This window comes from Aythya marila (assembly GCF_965140915.1).
Source record: "Aythya marila genome assembly, chromosome: 2".
NCBI classification, from domain to species: Eukaryota; Metazoa; Chordata; class Aves; order Anseriformes; family Anatidae; genus Aythya; species Aythya marila.
Genome location: NC_139043.1, coordinates 170,598 through 192,214, shown reverse-complemented (window position 1 = coordinate 192,214; position 21,617 = coordinate 170,598). Strand labels below are relative to the sequence as shown.

The window sequence follows — 21,617 nt, the reverse complement described above, 5'->3', positions numbered from 1 at the left end:
TTTACAGTGAGTAGAGAATTATAACATTTTCATGATGATTGCTCATATTTTTAGGATTTATGTGTGCATGAAAGGCATGTTACTTCAGGTCAGTGAAAGAGCATATGCAGAAGTACTACAATCCGTGTTTGTATAATTATATATTGAATCACAGAATATCTGAGTTGGAAGAGACTGACAATGATCATCAAGTCCAACTTCTGGGTCTCAAAAGGACCACCCAAAAAATCAGACTGTGTCTGAGAGCGTTGTCCAAACACTTCTTGAACTCAGGCAGGCTCGGTGCCATGACCACTTCCCTAGGGAGCCTGTTCCAGTGCCTGACCACCTTCTCAGTGAAGAACATTTCCTGATAGCCGGTCTGAACCTTCCTGTCACAGCTTCAAGCCGATCTCTTGGGTCCTGTTGCTGGTCCCCAGAGAGCAGAGCTCAGCACCTGCCTCTCTTCTCCCCCTTGGGAGGAAGTTGTAGACTGTGATGGGGTCTCCCCTCATCTCTTCTCCACGCTGAACAATCCAAGCAATTTCAGCCGCTCCTCATATGTCTTCCCCTCTAGACCCTTTACCACTTTTATTGCCCTCCTTCGGACACTCTCTAACAGTTTTATATCATTGTTATACTGTGGTACTCAGAACTGCACACAGTACTTGAGGTGAGGCTGCACCAGCGCAGAGCAGAGCAGAACAATCGCTTCCTTTGACCAGCTAGCAATGCTGTCCTTGATGCACCCCAGGATACGGTTGGCCCTTCCGGCCACCAAGGCACACTGCTGGCTCGTGCTCAGCTTGCTGTCGATCAAAATCCCCAGATCCCTATCTTCTGGCTGCTCTCCAGCATCTCATCCCCCAGTCTGTATGACCAGGGTTGCCCCTTTCCAGGTGCAGAATCTGACACTTGCTGTTGTTAAACTTTATGTTGTTGGCGATTGCACGGCTCTCTAATTTGTCCAGATCTCTCTGCAAGGCCTCACCACCCTCGATGGAGTCAACAGCTCCATCCAATTTGGTATCGTCCATGAATTTGCTTAAAAAACCTTCAAGTCCTTCATCCAAATCATTTATGAAAACATTGAGGAGGACTGGTCCTAAAATGGAGCCCTGGGGAACCCCACTAGTGACAGGTCACCAGCCTGATGTAACCCCATTTAGAAGAACGCTCAGGGCCCAAACTGCCAGCTAATTGCTCATCCACCTTATTATACTTTTATCTAACTGTATTCTTGTCATTTTGTCCAGAAGAATACTGTGAGAGACAGTATTGAAAGCTTTACTGAAATTCAAAAAGATTATAACAACAACTGGCTTCCCTTGATCAACTAGATGGATGCAGGAGCTGAAGGCATCTTCAGCAAGTTTGGTGATGATACTAAACTGGGAGGTGCTGTTGACTCTCTCAAGAACAAGAGGCCTTTCAGAGGGATCTAGATAGACTGGAGCATTGGGCAGTCAGCAGCAGCATGAAATTCAGCAAGGGTAAATGCTAGGTTCTGCACCTCGGATGGAGTGACATTCCAGTGTTATGTATAAGTACCACCTCATGACAACACTCTGCAGATTTGCATTTTGTTGGAGCTTTCACTTATTTTACCTTCTATTCTGCATTACTTTGGTTTTTTATCTTTCTTTGTAAAGCCAGTGGCAGTGGTAAGATTTCTTAGATATCACAGGCTCAGGTAATTCTCCTTCTGAGGCTCAAAACTCCCTTTGAAGAATTCTACTGCTTTGTTTACTCAACAAAATCCTCAGGGGCTGTGCAGTGCAGGGGTGGATGTATTTCTTGACTGGTTTAAGCACTTGTGACAGACTATGTGAACTGGTGTTGGAGCTGTGCAGGCACTGAGGTTACAGAGTAGAGTCTTTGGATGCAGGTGTAAATATATGGAAGGAGATGTAAGATGACATAATTAATGCAGTGATGAATACTGGGGAGGAGGGGGAATGGTTTTAAACTGAAAGAGGATAGATTTAGATTAGATGTTAGGAAGAAATTCTTCACTGTAAGGCTGAAGCACAGACTGCCCTGAGAAGCTGTGGATACCCCATCCCTGGAGGTGTTCAAGGCTATGTTGGTTGGGGCCTTGGCCAACCTGATCTAGTGGGTGGCATCCCTGCCCATGGCACGGGGGTTAGAACTAGGTGGTCTTTAAGGTCCCTTCCAACCTGAGCCATTCTATGAATGCGGACTCTTTACAGTTGATGTATACATTAGGTTCCTTTTAACACCTGTAGTTTTTAGTGTGGTAATATACAAGGATCATGTAGTCAGAAACAAAGATGAGTTTGTATCGTTGCAAATGGCCTTTGGGATTGTGGTAGTGAAGGAATTAAATAGTCCAAGAAGGATTCCATTCTAGAGACTTTATTACATTTTACTGTAATAAAGGTTCAGCTTCAAGTAGTTGTACTTCAAAAAGACTGTTGGAATATGGAAATGTGTTCAGAAGAGACATATAAAGAGATTAAAGGTGTAGTTAAAACTGTTTTAGATTGCGTCCTTGTGGTCACTCACTGTATTTAGTTTACCCGTCAGAGTTTGATAGAGGGATTTTGTCCTGATCTTGAAGAATCTAAATGAGGAAGATAGCAATGTCATTTTATCCGAGGGCATGGATTCCTAGTCTGATATATGTAGCACATAGTAATTAACTTGCAGGATAAATCTGCTCCTACCTAAACCTTCCCCTGCACCTGAAAGATCAGGAAGATTACTTGGGGTCCTATGTCATTCACCCTTGCCCCCAGTACCCTCGTCCCTCTTGATTTGTTCCATGACTCCTTAGGCAGTGTTGTTATTTGCCATGTGGATGAGCAGCAAGGGGTGATGGTTCAAGGCCTGGACAAGCCTCAGTGGTGTCCCTGCAACATCCTGGATCAAGGTCTGTAGTTAACAAACCTCGTGTGACAGCACGATTGGCAGATGATTGCAGAAATGTGTCCAACAATTGTCATGCGCCTTTTTCTCTGGGTGTTAATGCATGGTCCAGCACAGGTGGCTCTGAAATCTTACTTAGAACGTGGAACTTGTTCCCCTTGACTGTTAGGGCAATACACTGGTTCTGTAAATTCGGATATACAGGTGGAGAAGGCGCCCTTCTGCTGACAGAAATCCCAAGTTTCAAGGCTCCCCCAGTATGGGAGACTCCATCCATTGCTTCTTTGAACAATAGTCTCCAGCTGTTCCTCTTTCCCTGCATCAGATGAGCAAGGGCTCACTATTTCCATATCAGTTGCCACTCCCTCCCCAGACTGCTAATTCTCAACTGCCAGGCTACCATATTTTGCTTGATTGGCTTTTTGTTTGTTTTTCTTCCTAAATGGACGGGGGAAAATTTGTATGAGGGAGGAAAGAGTCTCAAAAGAGAATCTGTGGCAGTCAGGTGGACACTTCTTGCCTGCAGCCCCTTTTGCTCCTCCACAGAAGCTTGAGAAATGTTCCGCTAAGCTTGCGGTGCTGCTCCTGCCTTGTTGCAGTGCAGATCCTCCCTCCGCTCAAATCCTGCACTGCAGAATTTTGCATCAGTTAACTGCTAAAGGCTGCCACACAGGGGCAGTAGGAAACTGCATGGGGCACTCCGTCTGTGCTGACCATGGCTTCACTTGACTGACTGCAAGCTCTGAAGCGTTTTAGTAATCAGTCTCTTTGTCTGTGCACTACCATCCAGCGCTACTGCCCTCCTGAGGCCTCAAGTGTACAGAGAGCCCTTTGATTTTTACAAACATGTTTTCCATGTAAAAATAGCAGAAGTGGTGGAATATGGAGGAGAGATGAACGCTGGAATTTCCACACAGCTTTTCTTTAAGTACAGATCCATACCAAAGGAAACCCCTGGAGAGAAAGGAATTGTTTCTACTGCATGTTAGGTCAGTGAAAGTGAATCCAAAAAATTGCCAGAACAATAGCAGGAAAGACTTCCAGGCATATGGAGGTGTTTAATTTGGCAATGCCACTTTGAAATGTTGGTATCAAAGCCAGTTATTGGAAATAATCTGTTGCGTTATATCAAAGTGCTTAAAGCAGGTTCTGAAAAATAGGAGCAGGGAGAATGATGGACGTGTTTAACTGGGAGGGAGGTGCTTGTGCCTATGCAAAACTCCTTATGATCTTAAGATGCTGAAATGCTTTGGGGACAATGTTCACCAGTCTGAAAAAGCAGAGACTGTGTCTCCTCGGCAACAGGAAAGGCATGCATCTGTTCCCATGGAAATACTCTGCGAAGGCTTTACAGGGAAGATTCTGTTCAGAGCTCAACAGCGCAGGCTCCAGGCTTCTTGTTGACTGTACCTGAAACGGAGGCTGTCTGCACTAGGTGCTCTGATCCTGCAGCTGACAGAGTGAGCTATGAATAGTGTGGCACTGTATCTGGCTCCCTGTGTAAAACAAGGCAATTGTGCGCTGTTGTTCCCATCCAAGGAGTTTCTTCCTCAGTCACAAATTGCCACTACTTAAGACTTGTTTGCAACTTTTCATAAGAAAAGTAGCTGAAGAGGCATCAGAATTTCCTAGTACTAATTCTTTCAAAAGAGTAGACAGACAAATATGAAAAAAACAGGAAACAAAGTGTACACAGAGAGTCTATATCTGGGCACTCCTTTCTTATGCCTGAAGGGAGAAAAGGAGAGCTGTGTAATAGTGACAGGTCTACTCGCACTAGATCTACCAAACAAGAAACTGTTAATACAAATTATATGTAACAGGCACCACTTCTTCTAAACCCATTGTAATGCTCTTCTAAAGGAGCAGACTTAGATCTAGCAGGGATGAAGGGATGATAAGCGGGATCCAAACATTGTTTGTTTGTTTGTTTTAATATGTGGAATGCAGAAGCAGTAGTGGAACAGTGGTGAATTCAAAGTGACTGCAAAAATTTTAGAAGCAGCATTCTGTATGTGTTTGTATATATTATGTATAGACATTAATAAGCAGTGTTTGTTCTTCAGTTTTTAAGTTTCTTCATCCATCCATCCATCCATCCGTCCATCCATCCATCCATCCATCCATCCATCCAATCACAGCCTCCACTCCTGAGCTATCACTTCTTTAGAATTCAGTGAATGTTCAGGATCAGAAAGGATATAGCGCAGCACTAACAGTTACTGTGTAGGTGATATTGCAGCTTTCTGTGAGGGGGAAGAGGTTTAGGAGCTGGTAACTGCACTGTTGCGACAGGAATCAAGAGAATTTGTTAAATCTTTGTAAGTCTTAAGAAGAGTCTTAAGTCTCTTTCATGCTTTGTCTTTGGGTTCCTGCTGCAGTCAGGTTCCTAAGCATTTTTATTTTGTGAGACTGCAAAAGGATTAGAAGCTGAAAGACTGTTAACTATTTTAGATGTATGTAGTCTATTCTTCAACAGCTGCCAGACAGAATGGAGTCATTTTCTGAAGGTAGTCTAGACTTTGGTTTGAAATATCAGAGAGCTGTGTCCTGTAAGCATGCAAGAGGGTCCACTGAATTGGTACTTTGATAGATAAATGGGGTTAACGTATAAAGGAGGACATAGGAAAGAACAATTAAAAGCCTTCAAAAAAGGCCATAACAAGGAGAAGGGTGTAGGCCTGCAACTGATTGTTCTCTAACTTATTTCTAAAGATGAATTGTGATTGTTGACTTTTTGCAACAGCTTGGTAGAGGCAAAGCATCCCAGAGTTAAGAGAGATGATAAATAAATGGGAAAGCTGTTGTAGGTGGGGTAAAATCAGCAAATGGATAAGACAGAGGGATGCAGAAAAAGTGGATTTTATCAGAGTAAAAAGTACTTGCCAAGTTCAGAACAGACAGAATTGTAGTGGCAGGAATTTGATTAGGAAGAGAAAGGATTAACCCAAATGGCAGAAGGAGGTGGAGAAACTGGGGAAAAAAAAAAAAAAAAAGGCATTAAAACAATCTGGTAAGTGGAAGAATTGTTACAAGTCAGATGAAGTAGCAAAGGAATCAGTTATGTTATAGACAAAAGAAGCTTTTCTAAAGAACAGAACTATGACAAGCGTTTTCTTTGTAACTTTTTTCTTCCTATATTCTGCTTGCCTTATTTCTTATGGGTGAAATGTTAGTGGTTGACTTTCCATTACATATACTTTACACTATATTTTTAACTTTGTTTTATACTTGTTTAGAGTAGGTAAATATCATACTCCAGGTTAATATCTGAGATCTTAACTACGTAAATTTAAAGAAATAATCTTTATAAATATATATATCTTTGGTTTTATAACGAAAATTTAGAAATTCTTTCTCTGTATAACCTTAGCAGAGAGTTGTGCCTATTTGCCATCACTTTTATAAGTAACATTCTGCATTGCTGTATCATATGTGCACGTACTTGTTTGTCTGTAGCATCTGAGTGCTAGGGAATCTCTTTGAAGAATGAAGCACATTTGCTTCCTAAAAGAGAATAGAGTAAAATTTCCTACAAGAACATTGTTTCTATGGTTTCAAGTTGCAGGCTGAGTATAAATTGGTCAGGAAACAGGTGCTGCTGATGGGGTGCAGAGAGTAGGAATTTGGTGGCTATTCAAAATAAGCATGGCTAGACAGCTGGTGCGCCAAGTCCACTGCCTATCATGATGATTAGTGCTCTCTCTGTTCCTGTGCTCCCTTTCTATTTCCATCTGTTAACTTCACTTCTAAACTATAAAGGCCAAAGACCATATAGTTTTACCTGTTCCGCCTAGTACTCTCGAACCCTAGACACAACCAAGCACCAAGAATGGGAAGAACTGTGGAATGTGACAGGTAATATGATATAACATGCACTGAGTAACTCTTTTCCCTGTCACAGTTCACATCCACACACGAACACACCTCTCTGCTATTTGAGTCTTACCAGCATATTCCTGCAAATTATTTTTTTTTGAACACTGTAATGATTCAACTTATGTTTCTTCTACCCTCTGCAATTTTAAGGTGCAGTTAACAAGTCCCTTGTCGTTTAGATCTATTTATTTTTCTTCCTCTGGGAGTACAGGCAGTATATTACTGTGCATATTGTACAGTTCCATGACCTTATTGCCAAATGCAGTTTGTTGCTCTGAGCTGTTCTCTGTCAACTTGCTGTGTCTATAGTATGGTGAGAGATGAGGAGGGGAAGCACTGTATTGTGCTGGAGATGGATGTTTTCCAGTTTTGCAACACTCAGTTGCTGAAAAAGAGCCTGTTTGAAAACTTAATTGGCCAGCTGAAGCCTGAGCACTGTAATTATGTCCCTGTGCCATCAGTTGCTGTGCCTAGCGTTTCCATATTCTTGTGATTTCATGTATGTATTTATGTACTAGGAGAATGGAAAGCTGAAAAGGTTAGAAAACTGTCTTACCTTCTACTGTAGACATATAATTCTTTCACCTCAGGATTTATCTTCCACTGCCTGCTTGTGTTTTTCCAGCCTAAATCTTCCAACATTTTAGACCCACTTGCTTTTTTTTTTTTAATCCTCTGTCCTTACTGGCTGTGAAACTTCCCCAAAATCTTTTGAGAATTTAATCATGTCTTTTATTCCCTTGTTTAGATCTCTGAAGACGGTAAAAACAAACAAAAAGACACAAAATACCCTCTTGTGTATAACAACCATTGTCAGAGTCTTTAGTAGCTAATTTTTCTTCCACTTGTTTTTATCATGTTTACAACATTTTGTTTATAACCTCTCAGCCAATTTTTATTTTGCTTAGAAGTAACATACAAATTATGTTCATGTTAAGAATTTCAGACATATGTTTTACTACATTACATTCAAGTTACATTTGCCATTTTACCACTGGCTGCCATTTTCCAAAGTCATTGATGTTTGCTGTAATTATGTACCGTTTGAGATTAACATTGACTTTTCTTGGGGGTAATCTGTTTGTAATTGTTGTAATTATTCTGCCAAATAAAATCATTTAAAAAGACACTTGGGCCTTGTCTGGCAATGCTTTTTTTTTTTTTTTTTTTTTTTTTTTTTTTTTATAATCAACAATATTACTTACCACTTTCAGTTCCATTGTGCTCTAAGTCTGTTGTGGTTTTATTCACTTAATAATTGTTCTACTAGTTTAGTTGAAATGAGAGGTGAATTTATTAGCTGGTCTACGCCAAGACAGCTCTGTTTTCCTTCTTTGGTTATGTGCTTTCTCCACTCTCCTAGTGCTTTTTCTGAGACTCTTTCTCACGTCTTATATAGCTTTGTTTATTAATACATTCTTCAGTCAGTATTTACTTATTATCAATTTGCTCAAACTATAGATACTTCTCAAATGATTTTCACTGAGACCAAGATGTAATTGTATCATTATTAATATTAATCAAAATGGGCTTTCAAAAAATCTTTTTTCCTGATAAAGAAATAGGAAATCCTGCTGGTTTTCCTATATTACAGAAGGGCAAGTGTACTCTAGACAGTTGCATTAGTCTGATCCTAAGTTCATACGAAGCTCAAGGATAAATTTTGAAAGGGAAAATAACTGAGAATGAGGAAGATATAATGCTAGATAGGAATTAAAAAAAAAAAAAAAAAAAAAGCTAATGTTTACTAATCTAATAGTTTTCTCAGCTAATTTTCTAAGCAAAGGAAACAGTATATCTCTTATTTATCTAGACTTCAGCGAAGCCTTTGCAGTGCTATCTGAAAATTTTGTTCGGATTCAGAAAACAGATAATAACGGAAGAATTGCAAGGCAGGTGAGGAAAGATGACAAAGAAGACAGATTGTAGTTTCTTTAGGATTTATCTCGGGATTGATGCTGTTTGATATTTTTGCTGATGCCTATGGCACAAAAAAATAGGAAGTGTAATAATGAAATTTGTTGATGATGCAAATTAGGCAGGTGTCATTGAATCAGAAGAGAGTAAGTTATCATATTGAACTAGATGTTCAATATGATGAAATCATATTTCTGGATGAAATCAGATGAACTCTGAATCACAGAATCATAAAATGGTTTGGGTTTGAAGGGACCTTAACGATCATCTAGTTCCAACCTCTGATGACAATACAGTGCACAGTCATGCTGTCATGGACTTGTAACAGGAATCAGCACTGTAAGCTGGAGGCTTACCTAATGACAGTGAATTAAGAAGGAGAAAAAACCTAGTGTATGAGCCCACTTGCAGGAGAATTTGGGGTTATTACCATCAAGAATATAGTGGAAAGTAGCTGGGAAGCTAGGAAAGTTTGACTGAGTGTTCTGCTGATGAGAGAAGTATTAATACCATACCAGTACCTGGCCTTTGAGATTACAATCCTGTTTATCCACGTTCCTGACAGGTTAACTGGGGCTGACAGAGGAAAACCCAATGGAATGATGAGAAATTGGCGTTTTTATTTGAAGAGACCAAATACAAGTTTCACTTGTTTAACGTAGCAAAAGGATGGCAGAGTGTGGTTATGACTGCTGTCTGTAAATGCTTCAAGACATAAACAATAAACATAAAGAAGAAACGCTAGGGACAAAGCTGGTAGAACAAATGAGAATAGCTAGATGTACTTAAAAGTAATTCAAAGAATTTTTTTTAGCAGATGTCCTATAGGAATACCAAGCCTTAAAGTTTAATGCAATAACTTTATGTCTGAAAAAATTATATACTACATAGCTGCTTTTGATTATACAGCGCTAGACTTTGACCCAGTGGTTCCCCCATCTGTGTTCTGTCCATTAGTCATGGCAGGTGAGTTCTTCATGATGCTGCTACCAAACATACTCCAAACTGATCATTCTGATCAACAATCATGAAGCTGTTCAAATACCAACTATCAACTACCCCTTTTTGGTCTAGGGGGCAATAAATGTATGTGTGTAGGGGGGCTGTTGGCTGGTCTTTTTTTTTGGTTCCCAAGGATTCCCTACCAAGGATTCCTTTGTTTTGTCCACCTTTGAAAAACAGAAATCCATACCCCCAACAGTCTCCTCTCTATTTTCCTTGGCCCTTGGCTTGGAAATGAAAGGATTAGCGTGGACTGCGTGTACCACTTAGCTTCTCTGCTAAGAGGACGTGAAAAACCATGCACAGATGTCACTGGACATGCTGTGGAAAATATATTTTGGGAGGATGGAAAAGTGAAGGCAGAGGCACAGTGGGGCCTAGTAGCTTACTGTGAGGTCACAGGACTGTGCAGGGTTGAGTAAAATGCAAGTATAGTTGATATTTGCATCCTATATTGTTACATATATTTTCCTCCATCTTTTGGTGTCCCTGGTCTTGCCTGTGATTGCTTTTAAAGTAGTCAGGACATAAGTTTTTAATTATGTCTGTCTCTGCAGAATATTATTTGGAACCTCTAGAGACAACACTTTTCTTTGCCTTTATTTATTTTTTATTGCCTTTATTTCAAGTCTTCTTTCTTTATGCATTCTACAAATTGCTTCATTCCAGATAGATTTGAAAAAACAGTTAGTGGAAAGATCTAATTTAAAAGGGTATGTCTATGACACAGTTACGTAAAATAGTAGTTGAAGATCCATGAGTCAAGAAGAATGTAAAAGGCTAGAGTATAAAAGCCGTATGATACTTGGTAAGTTTCAAAGGAGAACTGGCATCAATTTGCATATGCAAATTCTTTATTCCTATATTGTTGTAGCAATCAGATATGTATTCTTTTTCCAAAATAGAAAAAAAATTAAGAGACCGTTTTTGATCAGCTTAAGCTTGTTTGCAGCAGATCTGCACAGTCTGCCAAGAAAAAACATTCCAGCTAGAGAAAAGCCGTATCTTTGTCATGTGAAATTCCATACAGTTCATGGAGGCAAACAGAGCAAAAGGGACCTTTGGGAGTTAGTTATTTGTCCTGACCCAAGTTAGAATCAACACCAACTACATCACTCTGAGCAGATGCTTGTCTAACCTGTTCCTAAAGACCTTCAGTGATGGAGATTCCCATCCTTTAAGTGTTCAAGGCCAGGCTGGATGGAGCTTTGAGCAACCAGGTCTAGTGGAAGGTGTCTGTACCCATGGGACCATGGCCAGGGGGTTGGAACTAGATGATCTTTAAGGTTGCTTCCAACCCAAACTATTCTGTGATTCTATGAAACATCTGTACCTTTCCTGCTGTACTCTTCCTTAATATCTAATCTAAATCTTCCTGGGGAAAATTTCAATCCATTAGTTCTTGTACTATGGATACGGAGAGTAGCTCTTTTTCGATTTGCAGCAGCATTTTGGCTGTAATTTTCTCTTTCCCTCCTTAGACTTTACAGTTCTTGTCACACTTACTGTTCTCCCCTGAACCATCTTTCTCCCACACAGATTTTCCTTGACACACGGAGTCCCAAATTGCAAAGAATAGTCTGGTCGAGACAACAATTCAGATAGCAGAAGAATTACTTCGGAAGGGAAGGGTTTCTCAGCAATATTTGAAAAATTTAATTTTGCAGCTTTAGGGAAATCTTGAGCTGCGGCCATTTGTGCCCTGCAGAGGAGGAGGAGGGGTGGGGAAGAATACAGACAAAATGTGGAGAAGAAGAATATGAATCTAGAACCCATTGTCACTGCTTATGTTGCCACCAAGGGGATGAGAGAAGTGGGGCAGCTCTCACTGTTACTGCTCTTATGGCTTTTTTTTTTTTTTTTTGTCTCTTTTACTTTGTGTCAGTGTAGTACTGTTAATTCACATTCAACTTACGATGTTGTACCACCAAACATTTTTTTCTGAAAAAAATAGTCAGTTGTTCTCCTTCCTCTGTTTATGTATTTGTTGATTCCTGTCTTGATGTGGAAGCTTGTGCTGTTTCTGATTGAATTTATCCCATTCTTTCAAACCATGTCGCCAGCTTCTCAGGATTTTAATTTTGATCCTCTTTCACAGCATACCTCAAACCCCTCCAAACTGTATGTTGCTAGGAAATTTAATAAGCATGTTCTCTAGTTCATTATCTGTATTGTTAACGAGAATACTAAATAATTTTGAACTCAAGTACATATTGTCATTTCTTTAGAATAAGCAGAGCCTCAATCTAGGGACGTTTTCTGTCTGTTTCTCAGTACATTTTCTACACCATATTGCATAAATTTCAAAACTGTTGAGAATAACTTTCTGAGCCTTGTTGACTTAAGTGAAAACTGTATTCCCCTTTGTAGCAAACCATGTAGCAAACCGTGCCCCTTTGTAGCTAACATTATTTTCATGTACTTCTTTAATTATGTGTATGTAGATCAAAAAAATGAAAGCTGCAAGCATATCCCAAAACAACTTGTACCTTATCTTTTGTAGCCTGACCAGTGTAGTTTAACAATTTTAAAAGCTTGAATACCAGAAGTAAAAAAAAAAAAAAAAAAAAAAAAAAAGGCAAATTTGTGGGAGAAAAGGTGGCCTCCTAAAGCTCAAGTAAGGAGGAAGAATGTCAGGCTTTCCTTGAAATGAAATGTGTTAGGAATATAGTACAAAGTGAGGCTGGAGAGAGCAATGGAGGGATGAAAGGAGGTCCCCACAGTGTGCTCGGCCTCCAGGAACTAGTAAAGGCACTATACAAGCACTGCAGAGTCAGTCCTATGCCACTGTCATGTAGACCACAAATGGCTGGGAGCTGCCAAGATAGTCATAGCAGCTGGGGAAGAGAACGATACTGGGGTTGAACCATGCACTTTTTTTAGAACACAGTTGTTTTCATAGAATCACAGTATGGTTTGGGCTGGGAGCAACCTTAAAGATCACCTAGTTCCAACCCCCCTGGGCATGGTCCCATGGGCCATACCTTCCATTAGACCAGGTTGCTCAAAGCTCCATCCAATGTGACCTTGAACACTACTAGGGATGGGACATCCACAACTTCTCTGGGCAATTTGTTCCAGTCTCACCACCCTCTATTTCTTCCAAATATCTAGTCTAAACCTACCCTCTTTTAGTTTAAAGCCACTGCTCCTTGTCCTATTACTACACTCCCTGATAAAGAGTCCAATAAAGACTAAAGATAAAAGATAAAGATCTGAAGATAAAGTTTTCTATGCTTTTATGAGAAAATGTGGGAAAAAGAGAAAAAGAAATGATTTAAAATAAAATTGTATGAAAATTTGGGAGAAGACATTCTTGCGCTGTAAGCTTCATCCTTTTGTGTCGAGGTATTACACTCTCATTGTCCTTCACAGCATTGCGGTGTGTGGAAGAACACAGGAAATAATTAATTCTTAGCTGGGTAATGTTGGTCAAGGCAATTCCATCCATATGTATCTTAGTTTCCACTTTAAAAAAAACAGTATAAATATATATATGTTTTCTGAAGTACTTTGAGAGCTGCAATAGTACTAAGAAAGAGCTGAGTCTTACTCCTACATAATTGGTTTTTCCTTCAGGACTTTTACTCATGCATTCTGTGGCTGCAGTGGATGCCATTCCGTAACTGTCAAATGGCTGACCTTGTAATCTGACATTCAAGAAATCTCTTTTTCTTACAAGAACGTCCAGGTAGAATACACTACATACGCTATTGTATTCCACCGAAATTCATTAACGCTTCCTAACAGATCCTCGTGCTTCATCATGCAATGAAGACGCCGGTTCTTCATGGGGAGGGGAGCAGCTGTACCTCATTACCCTAACTGATTAGGTATTATATATAATATGTTAAACAAGAAGTCCTAAAACCTGCATTCCTAACGCAAACCGTCTTGGTTCCGCAGCGCTGGCCACGCAGGACCGGGCCGGGGCCGGAGCCCGTGCAGCGGGCGCTGGGGGCAGCGCTGCCGGCCGCGCCCGGGGCCGGCCTCGGAAGGCGGGCGCGGGGCCGGGGCTCGCAGCGTGTCCGCTCTGCCCGCTCCCCGCAGCCCGGCTTCGGCGGCGCCTTCTCGGGGGCGGCTCCGGCCCGGCGCTGCCCGCGGCCCCGAGCTCCGTCCCCAGCGGACCGGCGGAGCCGTCCCCGGCCCGCGCAGCGTCGCCCTCCCCGCCCCCCGCCGGGCCACGCGGCCCCGCTCCTCGCTCCGCACCCCGGCCGCCCCGGGGCGTGCGGGCTCTCGCTGCCGGTCGCAGCCCCCGGGGCGCCGGCTCGGCGCGGCAGGGGTTAAGGCCGCTCCCTCCCGCCTGCCCGGCCGCCTCCGCCCGCGCGTCCCCCGCTAGGCCACGGCTGACCTTCACGGCAGCCGCGCCGGGCATGCGCGCCGCCGCGCTCGGGGCCTGCGGGCGGCCCGGCCGGGGCCCGCTTGGGTCCGGCGCGGCCCCGGGCGGGCGGGCGGCACGGCCCAGCCCGGCCCGGCCCGGCTCGGCTCGGCGCCCGACCGCGGCGCGCTCGGGACCGCGGCTGGCGCACGCCCTGCCCGTGCCGGGCGCGCCGTTGCCATTCGGTGCCGATGGTGCTGGCGGAGGAGCGCGGGGGGACGCGAGGGGGGACTGCGCGCCGCGCCGCAGCCGGCAGCCGCGCCCCGCCACTGCCGCGGCCGGGGGCGGGGGGGGCGGCGGCGGCCTCGCCCGCCGGCCTCGTCCTGCGGCGCGGAGCCCCGCGGGGGGCGGGCAGGGCCTCGTGGTGCGCGGGGCCCGAGCCGCGGGGTGCGGCGCGGCCGGGCGGCGCTGCGGCTCGCAGGCGCTCGGGGCTGCTGGCGGTTGTTTGCCTGAAGCCTTCTGGAGCAAACCGCTACTTGAGCGTGCCTCGAGCTGCGCGGGGCCATTTCGTGAAGTAGCGTGGTAACGGGGTTCCTCGTCAGGGACGGGAGTAGCAGGCTCTGCACGGGCTCGGGTCGGCAGCCCCACCGCGGGGAAAGCTGCCGCTTCCCCACCAAGTGCGGCAGCCGAATGTTGGTGTGGACTTTAAAGAAAAAGCCTGTCGTCTTGCAGGGAGGTTGAGAAGGGGCTCACAAGATGGGAGCCAGTGTTAACTGTGAGTTCTCGTGATCTAAAAAAAACTTGAGTACACAGTCCCAGTGCCACCTTGCCAAGCATGCTGACACGTAACAGTTTGGTTCCAGATCACAAGTACCATCAGTGCCAGTCAACCAGAACCTCAGGAACCATTTAGTTCATGTCCTGAATAAGGTTGTGCTGCTTTGCGAGGCATACTGCTTCTGAAGGACTGAGAGGGGGGAGGGGAGATGTAACACCCACTCTCCCGAAATTTCTGTAATTCCTGTGGGTATCGCAACACAGCAGTGCCTGGGTTGGGGTCACCCTGAGAATCAGTGGAGATTGTTGTCTTCATCCCCGTGTTCAAAAGGCCGTATGATCTTCATGATCTGCTCTTCGCTGCTAGCAAATATGGTGCCTTTCCTGAGCTTGTTTTTATTACTGGTGGAAGGCAGCAATTTATTTATTTGTTTCAGATCTGATTCTCCTCTGTTTGCAGTCTTGCCAGAAAATTCACAGCCCCTAGACAAGAATTTCAAGCAGAGGAATAGAATAAACCCCTCTCGTAACCTGGCAACATCTCCTCTATTGCTGTGTCAGGCAGACTGGGAAACATCAGCCCCTCGCAAGCTGCAGACACACATGGAGCTGTCGGTAAGCAGATCGTGCCCCAGGCCACTGCTGCCTGCTCTGCCATGTTGAAGGAGCCAGCGCTGCTGCTTGCAGAATGGCCGCTGTGCTGCCGGCACCTGGTGCCATACTAGCTCACGTCCAGGGCCACTGGAGCAGCAAGCGGTCATGGAGGCAGCCCCTTCCTGTGGGTGGCAGGTGGGCTCCACATTCCCAGCAGTGTTCCAGGATGACATGCGTTGCTGTGCAGGGCTTTGTGTGATAAGCAGCGAGCTGCTGATGTCTCATGGCAGCTGTGGTGTTAATAATTTGTCTGCATCTGTCAGTCACCTGGGGGTCTCTAATGGATCCGTCACAGCTGTATCAAAGCATCCCGAGGGCGGCCACCCCGCCAGTGAGGCTGGGAGCGAGGAAGCGAGGCAGGCGCTGTGCCGTCGCCATGCTGCCCCCCCGCCCCCTGCCTCCCGCTCTTCTCACACTCTTTCTTTCCCCTTGCTCTCACACGCTGTCCTTCCCTGTTCCCAGCTCTCTGCCTCCTGCTGTTTCTGCCTTGTCCGAAGGGGATAGTTCTCAGCCTTGCATGCTGGAAACGCTGCCAGCGAATGTTTCTGTGTGCTGCCTGCCAGGTCCCTGGGGAAAAGGCCTGGAAATGCAGCGCGGGAGGAGCAGTGGGAGCAAGGGAAAGCCATTGTTTCTCACTGCTCGCCTGCTGCATTTTCTAATGGGAAAACTCCCTCCGCGAGGTACCGAGTTTATGTCGCTGTGAGGCTGCCCCCTCCCCCTTGCCCCAGAATTTACCATCCCCTCGCGCTGAGGAGGAGAGGCTGCAGAGCCACTGCGAAAAAGCTGAGGCGTGTTTTCAATTTGCCTCCTGCTTATCTCTGGTGTTTGGACAGAGAGGTTTAAAAAGCTGGATTTTCTGTCCCTGCAGAGTAAACACACAGAACCCAGCAGCACAAACTATTTCTGGCTTATCAGTGGAGGAATGCAGCAGCTGAGGCTTAGCGCGAGTGGGCCGTCAGCAAGGCCCTGAAGGGGCCCCCTCCCCACTCCGCGCTATTAGAAGTGTGAGAGCCCAGCAGGACTCAGAGGGGAGAGTTGGAGAAAAAGGCAGAAAAGGGAAAGAAAGAGGAAGAGAGAGAGTGAGAGAGGCTGAGCAGACCCTGATGGCTACAGACGAAGTTACAGGAGGGGCTCGCAAAGCTACGAAAAGCAAACTTTTTGAGTTTCTGGTCCATGGGGTGGTGAGTCGGGAAAGTTAGTGAGCTGGCTGGCTCTGAATAGAGGGATGAGTGGAAACTGGAGGCTCTGTGCTGGGCTGGATCGGCTCCTGCAGTGTGCTCTTGGGGCGGTGGTAACTGCCTTGCCAGCAGAGCACCGGGGTCTGTGAAACCCCCAGAATATGCACCGATTCATTGATAATATCGGCTTGTGTCTGGGGGGTTGTGTGCTGTGATTTTTGCTTTGATTCTCCATGACTGGTGAATGGCATGCTATTGAGCCTGACCATGGTGCAGAATCTGCACTGGATCTGACCCAAATGGGCTTGTAGGACACTTTGTTCTGTAATCAAACTTGTGTTTTGAAAAACAATTCTGATGCAAGCCTGATGAAGTCTTGTGGTACTGCGCTCTGGTTCTTGTCTTCAGTCTGGGCTCTAATGTATCCTCTGGCTACTTAACAGGTGACTTTCAGGGGCTTGAAGAGATTAGCTGGCAGATCTGTAACAGTCTATGGGCACTCACCCATGAGAGAATTTCAGGGTGCCATGCTTATTAAATGAATACTTAATGTCTTTAGAAAGATGTCCTGCTTTTGTTTAAAGAATTAAGGCTTCGATCTCCATTTAAGGGGAAATGCTAATCCTGTTTTTCTGCCATTGGAAATGATGTTCTTTAAATGTCTCTCTAATGGTTGAAAGCAATCGCCATTTACAGCATTTGGATTTCTTGTATTGATATACATTTAACAAAAATAAGACCCAATGGGTGCAGATATTGTTTGGACAGAGATAGTCTGTTTTCTCTTGAGGATTCTAGCACCTTCTGTGAGACCTTTTTGAAGACATCAGCTGGACAGTCTTGTGCAAAGGTCATAGAAATCTGGGGGAGCTCACTGCAGGCCTCTAAGTTATCTCCATAATTCAGGCTTACCCCAGATGTGTTGAATCCAGCTTGTGTCCTTCAGATCCTGAGTACGGTGAGGCTTGCGAGGCTGAGGACTTCTCAGTGGCATTCTGGTTTTGTGAGAACAGCGAACAGGTGATGTGGTACCAGTGTACAGGAGCAGTCTAGTCTGCATTGCTAGATGGGCAGATGGGCAGGAATGATTGAATAGCAGGTGTGCGGGTCTGTAATGGTGGTTTCATTGTGGACATGTGAGTTTATTAAGATGACCATAGTTGGGCAGAACCATAGGCAAGGTGGAAGGGGTGTGTGTATTTTTCCTTTTCCAGGGCTTCTGCTGGTATTTGCACACCAGTGGTCTTCCTTCAGTAACAGGGAGAGTTGCTGAGTTAGTTGGGTGAATTTGCTTCTTTCCCATGTAGGTGTAAAAGAAGCATGTTAGCCTCTTAAGCATGGGAATTTTTAATTTGGACCAGAATAAATGTAGTAGAACTTATTTCCATTATTTATCTGGATGCTAGAAGAGTCAGACTTGTCAGCACTGGGTGTTTAGCTACTAGTGGCATCTTACTTGTATATGTGTATTACCCTGCATACCTGCTTTTGTTCATCATCTTTTTATTACCTTAGTGAGGCTAGGGATTCTTGTCTGGTGTTCTCTTGCTGGAACACCTCTTCTAGGACCCTCTTCTCCTGTAGTTCTGCTTTTGCTTCTGTGTTTGTTCTTCACCTTTAGTTTCTTCCCGATCTCAGAATCAGTTTGATCAAAACAGATTGAGGTAGTCAGTCTTCCATTACTTACAAAAGATAAAATAATAATAAAAAAAAAAGTTATAACTTAATTTTATCTCTTCAAGTCCAGTATCCTACCAAAGGGAATGAGCCATCACAACCATTACCCTGAGTTCACACATTGCAGAGTCTGGTTACCACATACACTATGTCTGCATCTGAATGAATTAATTGAAAATTCAAAATGAATAGCAAACTTTTACAGAATTCCTTGGAATCAGATTATGCCCCCATTTCAGGGAAAAACTCCCTCTCAAATTATTTATATTTTATCTTCAATAAAATTATTTATTTGGTTATTAAAGGCATTATTATTATTTTTCAAAAATGGGGGTATGTAAATAGGGGTGGAAAGTTGTGAGAAAAATTCTGTTATGTGAACACTTACATGGAAAGGAGAATTTTGTGGTATTTACTAAGGACAGTTAGATTTTGGATTCATTTGATCTTTCTGGAAACATATGTTCTTTTGCTGAGGTCACTTTGCCCTTTGCTCTTGTGCATTTCATCTTGCCTTTGTTCTTTTCCGTATTGCTAGCTTAGAAGATGTCTTCTTCCCTGTTTGTGTCATTCAGATAGGATGCCTCTGTAATGTAAGATCTCTTAATGGTTAAAAATCTTAAGTGCGATACTCTATCCTGCTTAAATTCTTGATAGTTCGTTACACCTCTGCTCAGCAGTTCTTCTAGAAAGAGTAGTTTTCTTTCAGTTATTTATTTTAACAATTTTCTAACTCCTGGTCTGTGGCATCAGGGTCCTGCACATTGTTTCTGTGGGAAGAGAGAAAGGAATTTTTTTCAAAGGTTTCATCCCTCACTTTGTCATTTTTTCCCCTCTCTGCTCTATTTCTAGCACTTTTATGGATATATACAGCTTTAATGACTACATTTATGCTGATTTATCTTATTCTTGATGTGTTTTCTACTGTCCAGTAGTACGTTTCAGGCTTTCTTTGACATTTCCCTCTGGGTGTCCAGCTTTTACTTTAAATTCTGTTGACCAAAACCAAGATATTAATCTCTGCAGGCCATTCCTCTTCTCAGTTTCTTCCATCCTCCAGATCCTATCATAGGCCGCCCTGTTGGCTGGATCCCTTCACTGGATGTTTTCCTTGTCTCCTTTTTTTTTTTTTTTTCCTTTCTTTCTCAAATAAGTATCTTCACATATAGCCTTGAGAAGATCCATAGTGCAGATCTTGTCAAAGCTTTTGTCCAGATGTCTGTCCTTTTGTGACTCAATTGCAGCAATCTTCTCTTTGGTACCGTGTACTGTTGACCTTGCCGGTGTCATCTTCCCACAAGAAGCTGCTGAGAAGTTCGTTTTCTTGTCCGGTTGTTCTGACCTTTTTAGTTTGCTTTCTTTTTTCTATTACCACTTTATCTTCCTTCCAAAACCAATCTTCTTTCCTTTCATACACAAGATATACCTATAAAGGTCTATGTCCCTTTTTTAAACTATCAAGTCGTATCTGTATTTACAATATACTTGTTGTCAATTCAAATCACTTTCTTCCCTTAGTTATTCTTATTCTTTGCCCCCTGTGCTGTGCTTGGGAAGCTCTTAAAATAAGTCCTTACACGTATTTAGTTTCTGCTAATATGTGCTTTTACATAGGTTCTGCTAATCTTTACGGTTTAATACCAGTTATGCATTAAAAAATAGATTAAAGGATGGGTCTGGCTTTCCAGTGATGTGTATGGGGTGTTTAATAGATTCACCAGTGTTATGGAAAAGGGGATGAGCAGTGAATTTCATAAACAAATTTTGCATCTTCTCATACATAAATGAACTATAACCATGGAGTAGGAAGTCTCAGATGTTATTGTGGGCTGCCTAGTATGTAGCAGCAGCCACTGGTACTAAAAAAGCAAGTAAAATGTTAGCTTCATTAAGAAATGGGGCAGAGAATAATACAGAAGGTATTGCCAATCTGTTGGCGCATACTTATCAGATTTACTTTTTTTCATTTTGGTCGTGTGGAGCCATGCTCATTTGTGTGATAAATAAGCAAAAGGAGGGGTAACTCAGAGAGCAGTGATAGTGGGAGGCCTGTGAAGACTTCATCAGTAAGAGAATGGGAAATTTGGGGTGGTTAGGCCTTGTAGGAAATGATTATTTTTTGTTTTTTATTTTTTTTTTGGTCATAATATCTAAGGATAGAGATTGATTAGGAAAGTTGTGAAATCTCTGACACTGGAGGCTCTTAGGAACTGGTTAAAGGAGTAAACATCTGTCTAAGATGATGGAGATACTGGTGACACTTTATTCAGACTAAGAAGGACTGGATGACCTCAAGGACTCATATTTCAGCATGTTATGGTATTTGTTTTTATTATAACAGGAAGAACTAGAGATACTTTCCCCAAATTGAAGAGTGGTCTATTTTCTTTCAGCTGGTCATCAGTCTGCAGAGATCACTACCAGAAGTAGTAAGGTGAAGAGATTACTAGGTTTGAAAAAATTGAACTTCATTAATGAGAAATATCTTACTAATTTTTATATTATCGTGGATATAAATACTATCTTGTCAGAGCATGAACACTAGAAAGGGTAGAAGAAAGCCTCATGAACCGTCGTCATTGGGCAGTTTGTTCCACTTTCCTAATACAGAGTGGTCTGTACATCTGTCTGTGCTAGGACATTTTCAGAGAACAGTTTCTGGAACGAAGTCACTGGTTTACTGCATACGTATTTTCTGTTTTGTTCAGCAAGGAGATGCTTGGGGTGTGTGCAGGGCAGCCTGAGGAATTCAAGTGATGTTACCACAGTGAAAAAACGTGATTGGGAGATGGTACTTAAAGAAGTCTGGTGGAGTAAAAACATTGTGCAGCATTCAGTCCTTTCAGTTCAAACCATTCTCTGATTCTATGATGACTTGATTAGTCTTTTCTTGGTTCTAGCCATGATGTTGCAGAGCTCTGTTCTCTCTCCCTTCCCAAGACCCTCCCAAACTCGTTTACAGAGTGAAGAGGCATATTCTCCTAGTTGTTCTTCTCACAAAATCCACTCCGTATCACATTAGATCACTATAGTGGGTGTGATCAGATCTACTAAAACCAGCAAGCTGATGGAACTCAAAGCTAGTATATTGGCTTTGTCTGTTTCAGTTCCAAAGGCTGGTTTTGTTTTATTTTTTTGTTATAGTTGTTTTGTTTTTGTTTTAACTGTGTACATTTGAGTGCTTTGGGGTTTGGTATCTAGTTGTTCAGAGTTCTGGATGGACGTGCGTGAAATAGAAAGGTGGTCACTGACCTTGTGTCTCAAGTTACAATTCACAGTTTTGTAAATGTAGTGTTTACCAAGTTAAAGATTTTTGGATTGTTATGAACATTTTTCAAAATGGG

General features: G+C 43.2%; 1 protein-coding gene across 13 annotated transcripts in view; it reads left to right on the top strand.

Moving 5' to 3' along the window:
* SMARCD3 (SWI/SNF related BAF chromatin remodeling complex subunit D3) overlaps window positions 1–21,617 on the top strand; it is a 93,488-nt gene that overhangs the window by 14,921 nt on the left and 56,950 nt on the right. For 3 of the 13 annotated variants that reach the window (XM_082752487.1, XM_082752496.1, XM_082752495.1), the window contains exon 1: window positions 16,441–16,599. The exons of 2 other annotated variants lie outside the window; for them this stretch is intronic. In XM_082752487.1, coding sequence (XP_082608613.1) covers window positions 16,522–16,599 — 78 coding nt within the window. In that variant the 5' untranslated portion in view covers window positions 16,441–16,521. Of the gene's footprint in view, window positions 1–14,112; window positions 14,763–14,788; window positions 15,380–16,440; window positions 16,600–16,994; window positions 17,040–21,617 lie in introns of those variants that run through there. 8 more of the 13 variants (XM_082752492.1, XM_082752497.1, XM_082752483.1 and 5 more) reach the window with 8 other exon arrangements.